The sequence below is a fragment of the Heptranchias perlo genome, chromosome 15, assembly GCF_035084215.1.
Source record: "Heptranchias perlo isolate sHepPer1 chromosome 15, sHepPer1.hap1, whole genome shotgun sequence".
NCBI classification, from domain to species: domain Eukaryota; kingdom Metazoa; phylum Chordata; class Chondrichthyes; order Hexanchiformes; family Hexanchidae; genus Heptranchias; species Heptranchias perlo.
The window spans coordinates 3956542-3969909 of record NC_090339.1 but is presented as its reverse complement, the minus strand read 5'-3'; the positions used below and the strand labels follow the sequence as shown (position 1 = coordinate 3969909).

Genomic DNA, 13368 nt, shown 5'->3' with positions numbered 1-13368 from the left:
CCCTCCACAAGTGGTAGGAAGAATGAGGAGAGGCAATAAAATTAAATGGTACAATTTTAATGGTCGTGCAGGAACAGAGAGACCTGGGGGTGCATGTACACAAATCTTTGAAGGTGACAGGATAAGTTGATAAGTCTGTTTTCAAAAAAAAAAATGGGATCCTGGACCTTATCAATAAAGGCAGAGAGTACAAAAGCAAGCAAGTTATTCTAAACCTTTATAAATCACTGGTTAGGCCTCAGCCGGAGTATCGGAAAGACTAAAAAACTGGGATTGTTCTCCTTAATGCAAAGAAGGATAAGGGGAGATTTACTGGAGGTGTTCAAAATTATGAAGGGTCCATGTAGATAGGGAGAATCTGTTCCCACTGGCAGGAGGGTCGGTAACCAGAGGACACAGATTTTAAGATAATTGGCAAAAGATCAAAGGGTGAGGTGAGGAGAATGTTTTTTATGCAATGTGTAGTTATCATCTGGAATGCGTTGCCTGAAAGGTGCCTGAGGTCGATAGAGCTCGAAGAGATGGCGTATCCCAGTGACTGCATTCCTATTGAAACATAGGTGGTGGAGGCAGGTCTCTTCTGCAGCTCCTGGGACAAGGAATTGTTTGTGCCAGATGCCCAAACTGCCGCTGACTTTCTTGCCTCTTCCAGAAAATCCTCTTCCTCATCCTAATCCAGGAATGCCAGTAAAATCTCGGACCGAGTTCCCATGCTGACCTCTTTACTTGCTGCATGTGATTTAAGTGGCTGATTGTTTAGAAACGCAAAAAAAATGCTTTTGCATACAGCACAGAAACAGGCCATTCGGCCCAACTGGTCTAAGTCGGCATTTATGCTCCACATGAGCCTTCTCCCTCCCGACTTCATCTAACCCTATCAGGATACCCTTTATTCCTCGTGCTTATCTAATTTCCCCTTAAATGCATCTATTTGCCTCATCTACTCCTTATGTTAGCCTGTTCCACATTCTAACCACTCTTTGGGTAAAGAAGTTTCTCCTGAATTCCCTATTGGATTTATTAGCGACTATTTTATATTAATGACCTCTAGTTTTGGACTGACCCGTAAGTGGAAACATTTTCTCCACATCTACCCTATCAAACCCTTTCATATCTTGAAGACCTCATTCAGGTCACCTTCAAACTTCTCTTTTCCTGATAAGTGTATCCTCTCAGTTCTGAATCCAAAACAAGCAAAATGTTCCTTTATTTATAGATTATTTCTCTACTAGCAGATCTCCCTTTCTGCTGCGGACGGTGAGTTAGAGGAGATCCTGTTTTGCCGACCCCATGACCTTTCAAATGGTTCTGCCATAGCAGTTGTCGTAGCAACCCCTGCAATAAGAAGACCGGTAAGTTAAAAAGCCGGTTGAAGATTAGTGAAGGGATAACAGGCTGTTTGATAAAGTTTGATAAAGACATTCAGAGAATTTAATATAATCACTTTAAACATACGATCCAACAAAGGACGATTTAGTTGTTCGATCCACACTGACGTGAAAGATGAGTTTAAAAAAAACTAGAATCCTGTTCAAGATTACTGTAGCTTATTAAGGCAGTTAAAGAGTTAATGTTGTATAGCGGGAAAGTATAATCACATTCAATGGCTTTTAAAGAGTTCAGTGCTGAGAAGCCAATCTGAATATTTGTAAGACCATAAGACACATAAGAGATAAGAACCATTCGGCCTCTTGAGCCTGCTCCACCATTCAATGAGATCATGGCTGATCTGATTTTTACCTCAACTCCACTTTCCCGCCTTTTCCCCATATCCTTTGACTCCCTTGCTGATCAAAAATTTGTCCAACTCAGCCTTGAATGTATTCAATGACTCAGCCTCCACAGCTTTTTGGCGTAAAGAATTCCAAAGTTTAAGACCTTCTGGGAGAAGAAATTCCTCCTCATTTCCGTCTTAAACGGGCGATCCCTTATTCTGAGACTATGCCCCCTCGTTTTAGATTCCCCCACGAGGGGTAACATCCTCTCAGCATCTACCCTATCGAGTCCCCTCAGAATCTTGTATGTTTCAATAAGATCTCCTCTCATTCTTCTAAACTCCAATGAGTATAGACCCAACCTGTTCAATCTTTCCTCATAAGACAACCCTTCCATACCTGGAATCAACCTAGTGAGCCTTCTCTGAACTGCCTCCAATGCAAGTATGTCCTTCCTTAAATAAGGGCACCAGAACTGTACGCAGTACTCCAGGTGTGGTTTCACCAGCACCCTGTACAGTTGTAGCATGACTTCCCTGCTTTTATACTCCATCCCCCTGGAAATAAAGGCTTTTTCTTTCAACCTGATACCATCCTTTACTTCCTTAGTTAGCCATGGTTGGTTCACCCTTTTTGTGGCGTCTTTCCTCCTCACAGGGATATATTTTTGTTGTGAGTCATAAAATGTCTTTTTAAATGTTTGCCACTGCTTATCCACCATCATACCATCTAATCTGTTTACCCAGTCCACTTTAGCCAATTCCACCCTCATTCCTTTATAATTGCCCTTATTTAAGTTTAATACAGTAGTTTCAGACCCAAGATCCTCGCTGTCAAACTGGATGTGAAATTCTATCATGTTATGATCACTGCTTCCCAAGGGATCCTTTATTTTGAGATCATTAATTAATCCTGTTTTGTTACCCATTACCAGATCCAAAATGGCCTGTTCCCTAGTTGGTTCCCCGATGTATTGGTCTAAGAAACAGTCCCTAATACACTCTATGAACTCCTCCTCAGGGCTATTTTTGCCAATTTGATTTGTCCAATCTATGTGAAAGTTAAAATCTCCCATGATTATTGCATTACCTTTTTTACAAGCCCCCCCTTATTTCCTGATTAATATTTTGCCCTACAGTGTAGCTACTGTTAGGGGGCCTATATACTGCTCCCATCAGTGATTTCTTTCCCTTGCTGTTTCTTACCTCCACACAAATTGATTCGACATCTTGATCTTCTGAGCCAAGATCATTTCTCACTATTGTACCAATTTCATCCTTTATTATCAGAGCTACCCCACCACCTTTACCTTTTTTCCGATCCTTCTGAAATGTTAAATAACCCTGAATATTTAGCTCCCAACCTTGGTCACCTTGCAACCACATGTCTATAATGGCCACAAGAGCATACCCATTTGTTTCTATTTGTGCCATCAATTCATCTATCTTATTACGAATGTTGCGCGCATTCAGATAAAGAACCTTTAATTTTGTCTTTTTGCCATTCTTTCCTACCCTGGCCCCATTTGCTTGTGCACTCTTATGTTTGTACACTCTGTCACTTCCTGACACACTCTGTTTATCATTACCCCCATCATTTTCCTGTACTACTTCCTTGTCTTTTCTCTTTATCAATCTAAACTTCGCCCCACCTGAACCCTCCACCCCCATTTAATTTAAAACCTTCTCTACCGCCCTAGTTATTCGGTTTGCCAGAACACTGGTCCCAGCATGTTCAGGTGAAGCCTGTCCCAACGGAACAGCTCCCTCTTTCCCCAGTACTAGTGCCAGTGCCCCATGAATCGAAACCCACTTCTCCCACACCAATCTTTGAGCCACGCATTCATCGCTCTGATCTGATTGACCCTGTGCCAATTTGCTCGTGACTCAGGTAATAATCCAGAGATTATCACCTTTGTGGTTCTGCTTTTTAATTTAGTCCCTAGCTGCTCAAACTCCCTCAGCAGAACCTTTTTCTTAGTCCTACCTATGTCGTTGGTACCTACGTGGACCACGACAACTGGATCCTCCCCCTCCCACTGCAAGTTTCTCTCCAGCCCTGAGGAGATGTCCTTAACCCTGGCACCGGGTAGGCAACACAGCCTTCGGGACTCTCGCTCTTGGCTGCAGAGAACAGTGTCTATCTCTCTAACTAGACTGTTGCCTACTACATTTGATGCTCTAATTTCCTCACCTACTTCTTTTAATACCCTGGGGTGGAAACCATCAGGTCCTGGAGATTTATCTATCTTCAGTCTCATTATTTTCTCCATTACCATTTTTTTACTTATATTAAATCCAGTACGTTCCTCCCCTTCATTTATTTTTGCTTTTTCTCGTATCTCTGGTACTTTACCCTCTAATGTGAAGACCGAAGCAAAGTAAGTATTTAGTAAGTCTGCCATTTCCTGATTTTCAATTATAATATCACCTGCTTAAGAGGCCCACATTACCCTTAGTCACCGTCTTTCTCTTGATATACTTGTACAAACCTTTAGTGTTGTCCTTGATATCCCTGGCGAGATTTTTCTCATATCCCCTTTTCGAAGCTTTGAATACTTTATTTCTATCCCTTTGCTGTTGTTTATTTCTCTCCCGATCTGCAGGATCTCGACTGTTCTTTTCATTCCTATAAGCACTTTCTTTAGCTTTATACCACCTCTCACTTCTGGAATACAAGACTAAGCTATAAGGATTTCAGTCATTTTCATGGTGTAAATAATTTGACAATTAATTTCAGCGGATATTTCACTCCGTTCTTCAACTCCTCTCTGAACTTTCTCTGGGTCGCTGCATAAATACACGTGTTGGTGCAGCAACTCAGGAGCTGAAGCAAGAACGCTACTTCTTGGGCGATGTACAAAGGGTCATTGGGACCAGAGGAAGTATATTGGTTTGCAATCTGTACATACAGGAAAACGATAAGATACATCGTCCACAACAAAATGAAACTACCAGTCACAGCGAAGAGTAAGATGATGGACTTCTTCCGGTTCTCCATCTCTGGGTCATGGTGACTCTCACCATTGCTGTGGCCCCGCAGTCTCCTGCGGACTCTACCAGACACCACGATGTGTCTGACAGTCAGGGCATTGAGCAGCAAAATCAAACCGAAAGCAATAAATGAGCTTAACATCGTGTCGATTAAGTCAAAGGCTGTCCATGCCAGTGAAGTATAATAATTTGGTATTAAGTTACAATACCATGGTACACCATCGGTTATGTAGCTAGGTTCATATGCAAAGTACCAGGGAATGTTTTTTAAACAGAACAGCACACTGACAGTTGCTATCACAGCAGCCGCGCATTTTCTGGTGCAATATTTTGTTTTCAGCTTCTGACAACAAATGGCTACAAAGCGATCGAAGGTGAAAGCTACCGTTAACCAGACCGAACTGTCTCTGGCTGCGAACAGCAAGACGGCTCTGAGACGACACAGCGGAGTCATGTACAGGAAACTGACCGGGAGAAAAAGCCCATTGATCCGATTCAATATCACACCGGCGATGGTGACCAGTAGATCGGACACCGCCATGGCCACCAGGTAGTGAGTGACGCATCGGGATAGACCGCACTTTCCTCGGGACAGGATCACAATCGCTGCTACATTCGCTGTAGGAAAGAGGGGAAATCAGCGATTGGATTCAGAGCAAACACGTCGGGTTTGACAGGAGTTGGTGTGAGATTTACAGCTTTCTCAATGCCTGGACATTAATCCCTGTACTTCATGTGGAGCATAAACACTGGCATAGACCAGTTGGGCCGAATGGCCTGTTTCTGTGCTGTAGATTCTATATAATTCTCTGTATTCGTGTCAGTGCTTTGTGGGGTAAGAAACTGATAGGTTACAGTATGAATATATCATTCTGTACATCACCTGTCATTAATCGTAGACCTATCATGCAGCGATATTAAATAGGGTGGTCACCTCTGGTTGGACGCATTCCTGGAGGTTTCATTACATGACCTCCCATCTCCAACCGCTGGGCCCATCTCCCAATATTCTTATAACTAATAAACAAACTATTCAAAGAAAATGAAACAAAAACACAACTTCTTTTAATGCCCCTGTTACTTTTCTCCTGGGTTGCTCCTAGCAGTATCCAGGAGATTAATCTTTAATTCCTGAAGACTCCAGTACAATCCTGGAGAGTTGGCAACCCTAATATTAAGGACACTTTTTAGATAAGAAAAAATTATTAATTCATCTTCATTAAGATGCTACTGTTGAGGAATGGAACTCTTCCCATTTTAGGTATCCCAGTATGAGCATCAAGGATTCCCGAGTCAGCAGAGTAAAACTCCCTGTACTCTGACCCAACAACAGGCCACTGCCTCAGTCTCACAAGAGCATACACTATTCCACCAGTGTGACTTTTCCCCATGTACCACACCAGTCATCCTGCCAATTCGTACCTGGTTTGGGACAGTTTTGGTCTTTAAACCCAGTCTCATCAGAAACTCCATTCAATCCATTGAACCAGCCTTATTTCTCAGCCTTGGCTCATTGGGAGCACTCTCACCTATGAATCAGGCGGTCATGGGTTCAAGTTCCACTCCAGAGACTTGAGCTCCACAATCTATACTGAGACTCAAGTGCAGTACCGAGGGAGTGCTGCACTGTCAGAGATGCCGTCTTTTGGATGAAACATTAAACCGAGGGCCCTGTCTGCCCTCTCAGGTGGATGTAAAGTATCCTATGGATCTATTTGAAGAAGAGCAGCGGAGTTCTCCCTGGTGTCCTGGCGAATATTTATCACTCAACCAACACCTAAAACAAATGATCTGGTCATTATCTCATTGCAGTTTGTGGGAGCTTGCTGTGCGCAAATTGGCTGCCGCATTGCCTACATTACAACAGTGACAACACTTCAAACATAATTGGCTGTAAGGTGAGAGTGACTGCCCTTGACATCAAGGCAGCATTTGCCCGAGTGTGGCACCAAGGAGCCCTAGTAAAATTGAAGTCAATGGGAATCAGGGAGAAAACTCTCCAGTGGCTGGAGTCATACCTCGAGCAAAGGAAGATGGTAGTGGTTGTTGGAGGCCAATCATCTCAGCCCCAGGACATTGCTGCAGGAGTTCCTCAAGGCAGTGTCCTAGGCCCAACCATCTTCAGCTGCTTCATCAATGACCTTCCCTCCATCATAAGGTCAGAAATGGAGATGTTTGCTGATGATTGCACAGTGTTCAGTTCCATTCGCAACCCCTCAGATAATGAAGCAGTCTGTGCCCGCATGCAGCAAGACCTGGACAACATACAGGCTTGGGCTCATAAGTGGCAAGTAACATTCGCGCCAGATAAGTGCCAGGCAATGACCATCTCCAACAAGAGAGAGTCTAACCACCTCCCCTTGACATTCAACGGCATTACCATCGCCGAATCCCCCACCATCAACATCCTGGGGGTCATCATTGACCAGAAACTTAACTGGACCAGCCACATAAATATTGTGGCTATGAGAGCAGGTCAGAGGCTAGGTATTCTGCGGCGAGTGTCTCACCTCCTGACTCCCCAAAGCCTTTCCACCATCTACAAGGCACAAGTCAGGAGTGTGATGGAATACTCTCCACTTGCTTGGTTGAGTGCAGCTCCAACAACACTCAAGAAGCTCGACACCATCCAAGATAAAGCAGCTTGCTTGATTGGCACTCCATCCACCACCCTAAACATTCACTCCCTTCACCACTGGCGCACTGTGGCTGCAGTGTGTACCATCCACAGGATGCACTGCAGCAACTCGCCAAGGCTTCTTCGACAGCACCTCCCAAACTCGCGACCTCTGCCACCTAGAAGGACAAGAGCAGCAGGCACACGGGAACAACACCACCTGCACGTTCCCCTCCAAGTCACACACCATCCCGACTTGGAAATATATCGCCGTTCCTTCATCGTCGCTGGGTCAAAAACCTGGAACTCCCTTCCTAACAGCACTGTGGGAGAACCGTCACCACACGGACTGCAGCAGTTCAAGAAGGCGGCTCACCTCCACCTTCTCAAGGGCAATTAGGGATGGGCAATAAATGCCGGCCTCGCCAGCAACGCCCACATCCCATGAACGAATAAATAAAAAAAAAAATTGGCTGTAAAGCACTTTGGGACGTCCTGAATTTGTGACTGGCGCTTCGTAAATGCAAGTTCTTTCCTTTTCTCAGGGGTCTCAATTTTTGCAGAGATGTCAGAATTGACAAAGGTATTGTTGGCCAGCAGCTGCAGAAACCTATAGAGGTTAATTCGAAGTGCTAACAAAGACACTGACTTTTGAACTGAGGTGACCTGGAGTTCAGTCACTGGTCTGAACTGGCCAGAACCGGTTTGAATTCGTTCCGCTTCTTCGAGGGACAAAGGAGCTTTGATGAGACACCAGGCCTTATTTCGAAAAGGAGTATTGAGGTGATGCTCCCTAGCCCCTTGGAACAGAGCCAATCAGGGGATGACATTGACCACTCCAGCAACTTTGAGCCAATCGGAGAAGACAGCATCATTTGAAAAGACAGACTTGGGAATAAAACTGAAGAATTGCAGGCTTGGTGCCAGGGAGCGAGAGTGTGTTTTTGAGGGAGATTAACCATCGTGGAAGTAGGGACCCAACGTCAGGGACGTAGAGACGACGTCGAGAGTGAGAGAGCGAATTGCCTGGCCAGCATTACCTCTCCTTTCCGGGTAATATAATATCCTTTCTATTCTGTGACCACTCAGGGAGTGTTCGTCAGAGAAACCTAGTGGGTGTGCGTTTAAATCTTAATACTCAGGGAGTGTTAGTCAGAGAAACCTAGTGGGTGTGCGTTTAAATCTTAATACTCAGGGAGTGTTAGTCAGAGAAACCTAGTGGGTGTGCGTTTAAATCTTAATACTCAGGGAGTGTTAGTCAGGGAAACCTAGTGGGTGTGCGTTTAAATCTGAATACTCAGGGAGTGTTAGTCAGAGAAACCTAGTGGGTGTGCGTTTAAATCTGAATACTCAGGGAGTGTTAGTCAGAGAAACCTAGTGGGTGTGCGTTTAAATCTGAATACTCAGGGAGTGTTAGTCAGGGAAACCTAGTGGGTGTGCGTTTAAATCTTAATACTCAGGGAGTGTTAGTCAGGGAAACCTAGTGGGTGTGCGTTTAAATCCTAGTTTGAGTATAAAACTGTATAACCTGCTGTAAACTGCATGCCTATATCTAACTAGACGTATAAGCGGTATGTACATGATCTAATGACGTTAATAAAGCGAATTGAGAATTAAGAGAGAATTGACTCTTCCTCTGTGTACTAAGCTAAAACCGTTAACCGGTGACTTCTGGTCAACAGTATCATACATTAAATATTTTTATTAAAATACTGGTTGTAGGTGAACATATTAATAATTTCAGGAAACCTAAATGTTGCTACATGGTATCTGTAAAAATAACTCTTTTAGTCTTCAATTTGAACTGACACAAAACAAGTTTATTAAACTGAACATAAGAAATAGGAGCAGGAGTAGGCCATAAGGCCCCTCAAGCCTGCTCCGCCATTCAATAAGATCATGGCTGATCCTTTACCTCAACTCCACTTTCCCACCCGATCCCCATATCCCTTGATTCCCTTCCCAAAATCTAATGATCTCAATCTTGAATATACTCAATGATTCACCATCCACACCCCTCTGGGGTAGAGAATTCCAAATATTCACAACCCTTGGAGTGATGCAATTTTTCCTTATCTCATTGCTACATGGCCGACCCCTTTTCTTGAGATTATGACCCCTAGTTCTCGACTCTCCAGCCAGAGGAAACAGCTTCTCCGCACCTATCCTGTCAAGCCCTCTAAGACTGTTATAGGTTTCAATCAGATCACCTCTCATTCTTCTAAACTCCAGAGAATATAGGCCCATTCTACTCAATCTCTCCTCATAGGACAACCCAGTCATCCCAGGAATCAGTCTAGTGAACATTTGTTACACCCCTTCTAAGGCAAGTGTATCCTTCCTTAGGTAAGGAGACCAAAATTGTACTCAGTAATCCAGGTGTGGTCTCACCAAAGCCCTATATAATTGCCGAAAGACATCCTTATTCTTATTCTCCAACCAATGAAGGCCAACATATCATTTGCCTATCTAATTACTTGCTGTACCTGCATGTTAACTTTCTGTACAAGGACACCTAAATCCCTCTGAATACCAACATTTCTTCATCTCTCACCTTTTAAAAAATATTCTGCTTTTCTATTCTTCCTACTAAAGTGGATAATTTCACATTTCCCCACATTATACTCCATCTGCCACCTTCTCACTTAACCTGTCTATATTCCTTTGCAGTCTCTTTGTATCCTCCTCACAGCTTACTTTCCACCTAGCTTTGTATCATCTGCAAACTTGGATACATTACACTCGGTTCTCTCATCTAAGTCATTGAGATATATTGTAAAAGCTGAGGCCCAAGCACTGATCCTTGCGGCACCCCACTAGTTACAGCCTGCCAACCTGAAAATGACCCGTTTATTCCTACTCTCTGTTTTCTGTCCGTTAACCAATCCTCAATCCATGCTAATATATTACCCCCAATCCCATGAGCCCTAATCTTGTGTCACAACCTCTTGTGTGGCACCTTATCAAATGCCTTTTGAAAATCCAAATATACTACATCCACTGGTTCCCCTTTATCTACCTTGCTAGTTACACCCTCAAAAAACTGTGTTGACTCTGCCGAATCATATTATGATTTTCTAAGTGCCCTGCTGCTACATCCTTAATAATAGATTCTAGCATTTTCCCACCTACTGATGTCAGGCTAACTGGCCTATTGTTCCCTGTTTTCTCTCTCCCTCCTTTCTTGAATAGCGGGGTTACATTTGCTACCTTCCAATCCATGGGGTTTGCTCTGGAATCTAGGGAATTCTGGAAGATCTAAACCAATGCATCCACTAACTCTGCAGCCACCTCTTTTAAATGTCGGCCATCAGGTGCAGGGGATTTGTCGGCTTTTAGTCCCATTAATTTCTCTAGTACTTTTTCTTTACTAATCGTAATTACTTTAAGTTCCTCACTCTCATTAGACCCTTGGTTCCCCACTATCTCTGGTATTTTTTTGTGTCTTGTACTGTGAAGACAGATACAAGATATTTGTTTAACGACTGCCATTTCCTTATTCTCCATTATAATTTCTCCAATCTCCACCACTAAGGGACCCACTTTTGCCTTTGCTAATCTCTTCCTTTTTACATACCTGTAGAAGCTCTTACAATCAGGCTTACTACTCTTTTTGGCAACATTGTAAGCATCTTCTTTTAATCTAATACTATCCTTAACTTCTCTAGTTAGCCATGGTTGGACCACTTTTCCTGTGGAGTTTTTATTCCTCAATGGAATGTATAATTTGTTGAGAATTATGAATTATTTCTTTAAATGTTCACCATTGCTTATCTACCGTTATATCTTTTAATCTAATTTCCCAATCTACCTTAGCCAACTCGCCCCTCATACCTATGTAATTGGCTTTGTTTAAATTTAAGACCCTTGTTTCGGACTTAACTACATCACTCTCAAACTCAATATGAAATTCATCATATTATGATCATTCTATTCCAGAGATTCCTTAACGATAAGATTACTAATTAACCCAGTCTCATTACACAATACTAGATTAAAAATAGCCTGTTCCCAAGTTGACATATTGTTCTAGAAAACTACTTCAATACATTCCACGCTGGAAACACTCAGCAGGTCGGGCAGCGTCTGTGGAGAGAGAAACTGAGCTAAGGTTTCAGGTCAATTGCCTTGCATCAGAACTGAATACATATATTATTACATTATAATTATTAGAGACACAGTGGGAGCAGTGATACAATGATAGACCCATTTACACAATTAATAACCAGCCCAGTGACTTACCAGGGACACCAACGGCTGCAATTATAGGGTAGCAGATGGCATACGCCAGACCAGTTATTCGACCATGCATTTCCTGAGAGAAGCTCTGATGTTTGGTTGGGTCAGAGGCAACAGCTTTGACTGAGACGTTGGAGGGAGCCGTTATTTATATCAGATTGTACCGTCATTGTCATTAGTTACAGGGATTTGAACAAACAGAATATTCTCATTAGCGGCAGTCAGTTGAGAAATATTACGTAATAGAATGTGTTTAAATGGTTAAATGGCACTGCTGTACAGGGAAACACACAATGACGGGAATGTTTTAATATATATTCCAGAAAAGTAAACAGATTGCATAGTCTGAAGTAAACTGAAGATCAGGCTGCAGTTATTGATTTCACACTGTTGATGTAATGTGGGGCGTTCGCAGCAATTCAGCAATTAAATCCAAGAATTAGAGCAGACTTCTCAAAATCATAGAATCATAGGATGATACGGCACAGAAGGATTTTGCACACATCTATTAAATCTCCCCTTAAATTTCTCTGCTCTAAGGAGAAAAATCCCAGCTTCTCCTGTCTCTCCACATAACTGACGTCCCTCATCCCTGGTATCATTCTGGTAAATCTCCTTTGCACCCTCTCTATGACCTTGATATCCTTCCTAAAGTGTGGTGCCCAGAATTTGACACAATACTCCAGCTGGGGCCTAACCAGTGATTTATAAAGGTTTAGCATGAAGTATCATCCTCCGCCATTTCCGCCACCTCCAGCGGGATTCCACCATCAAACCCATCTCCCCCTCCCCTATCCTCCCCTCCCCCCCTTCCAGCATTCCAAAGGGACCATTCCCTCCCTGACACCCTGGTCCACTCTTCCATCACCCCCAACACCCACTCTCCTCACCACACCACCTTCCCGTGCGAGCGCAGGAGATGCAACACCTGCCCCTTCACCTCCTCCCTTCCCACCGTCCAGGGCCCCAAACACTCCTTCCAGGTGAAACAGTGATTTACTTGTACTTCTTTCAATCTCGTATACTGTATTCACTGCTCACAATGCGGTCTCCACTACACTGGGGAGACAAAACACAGATTGGGTGATCGCTTTGCTGAACACTTCCGCTCAGTCTGCAAGCTATCAGTGGGAGAGCATTTTGGTGTAGTTAGTTTTAGCATAGTTATGGAAAAGGACAAAGATACAAGAGGAGTTAAAGTTCTCAATTGGGGAAAGGCCAATTTTACTAAGCTAAAAAGTGATTTAGCAAAAGTGGACTGGAAACAGTGACTTGAAGGTAAATCAGTGTCAGAGCAGTGGGAGGCGTTCAAGGGGAAGATACAAGGGGTGCAGAGTAAACATGTTCCCACAGAGAAAAAGGGTGGGACTTTACAACCTTCCGGACTCAACATTGATTTCAATAACTTCAGATTAGAACCACTGCTCCCTTTTTTTCGGACAGCAGGTGCTGGTAATGGTTCTGCTGTTGCCATTTACAGCTACTCCTGACCAATCTTTTGTTTCTTTTTTTAATCCCATTTACCACCTTCCTTGCCTTCCACCGTCATCCCTTTTGTTGTTTAATCACTTGTGACCTATCAGAGACCTTCTATTTTGTTCTTCCCTCCCCTTCCCTTCCCTTCCTCCCCCTTTCCCTGGCTCTGTACTTGCTTAAAAACGGTTTAATCTTTAACTTTTTCCAGTTCTGACGATGGGTCATCGACCTGAAACATTAACTCTGTTTCTTTCTCCACGGAGCCTGCCTGACGTGCTGAATATTTCCAGCATTTTCTGTCTTTATTAGTATAACTTTTTTGCTTTTA

At 43.3% G+C, this 13368-nt stretch overlaps 1 protein-coding gene across 1 annotated transcript; it reads right to left on the bottom strand.

Moving 5' to 3' along the window:
* Positions 1 to 4421: 4421 nt before the first annotated feature.
* LOC137333178 (probable G-protein coupled receptor 139) lies at positions 4422 to 11637 on the bottom strand. Its single transcript, XM_067997362.1, has 2 exons — positions 11568 to 11637; positions 4422 to 5326 (listed from the first exon to the last, which is right to left on the bottom strand). Exons 1-2 carry the CDS (start codon positions 11635 to 11637, stop codon positions 4422 to 4424), a joined length of 975 nt encoding a protein of 324 aa, XP_067853463.1.
* Between the last annotated feature and the right edge of the window lie 1731 nt (positions 11638 to 13368).

Coding starts and splice junctions, on each gene's coding strand:
- LOC137333178 (XM_067997362.1), bottom strand. CDS start 11,637: ATGCATGGTCGAATAACTGGTCTGGCGTATGCCATCTGCTACCCTATA. Junction 5,327..11,567: donor TGCAGCCGTTGGTGTCCCTG/GTAAGTCACTGG, acceptor TCTTTCCTACAG/CGAATGTAGCAGCGATTGTG.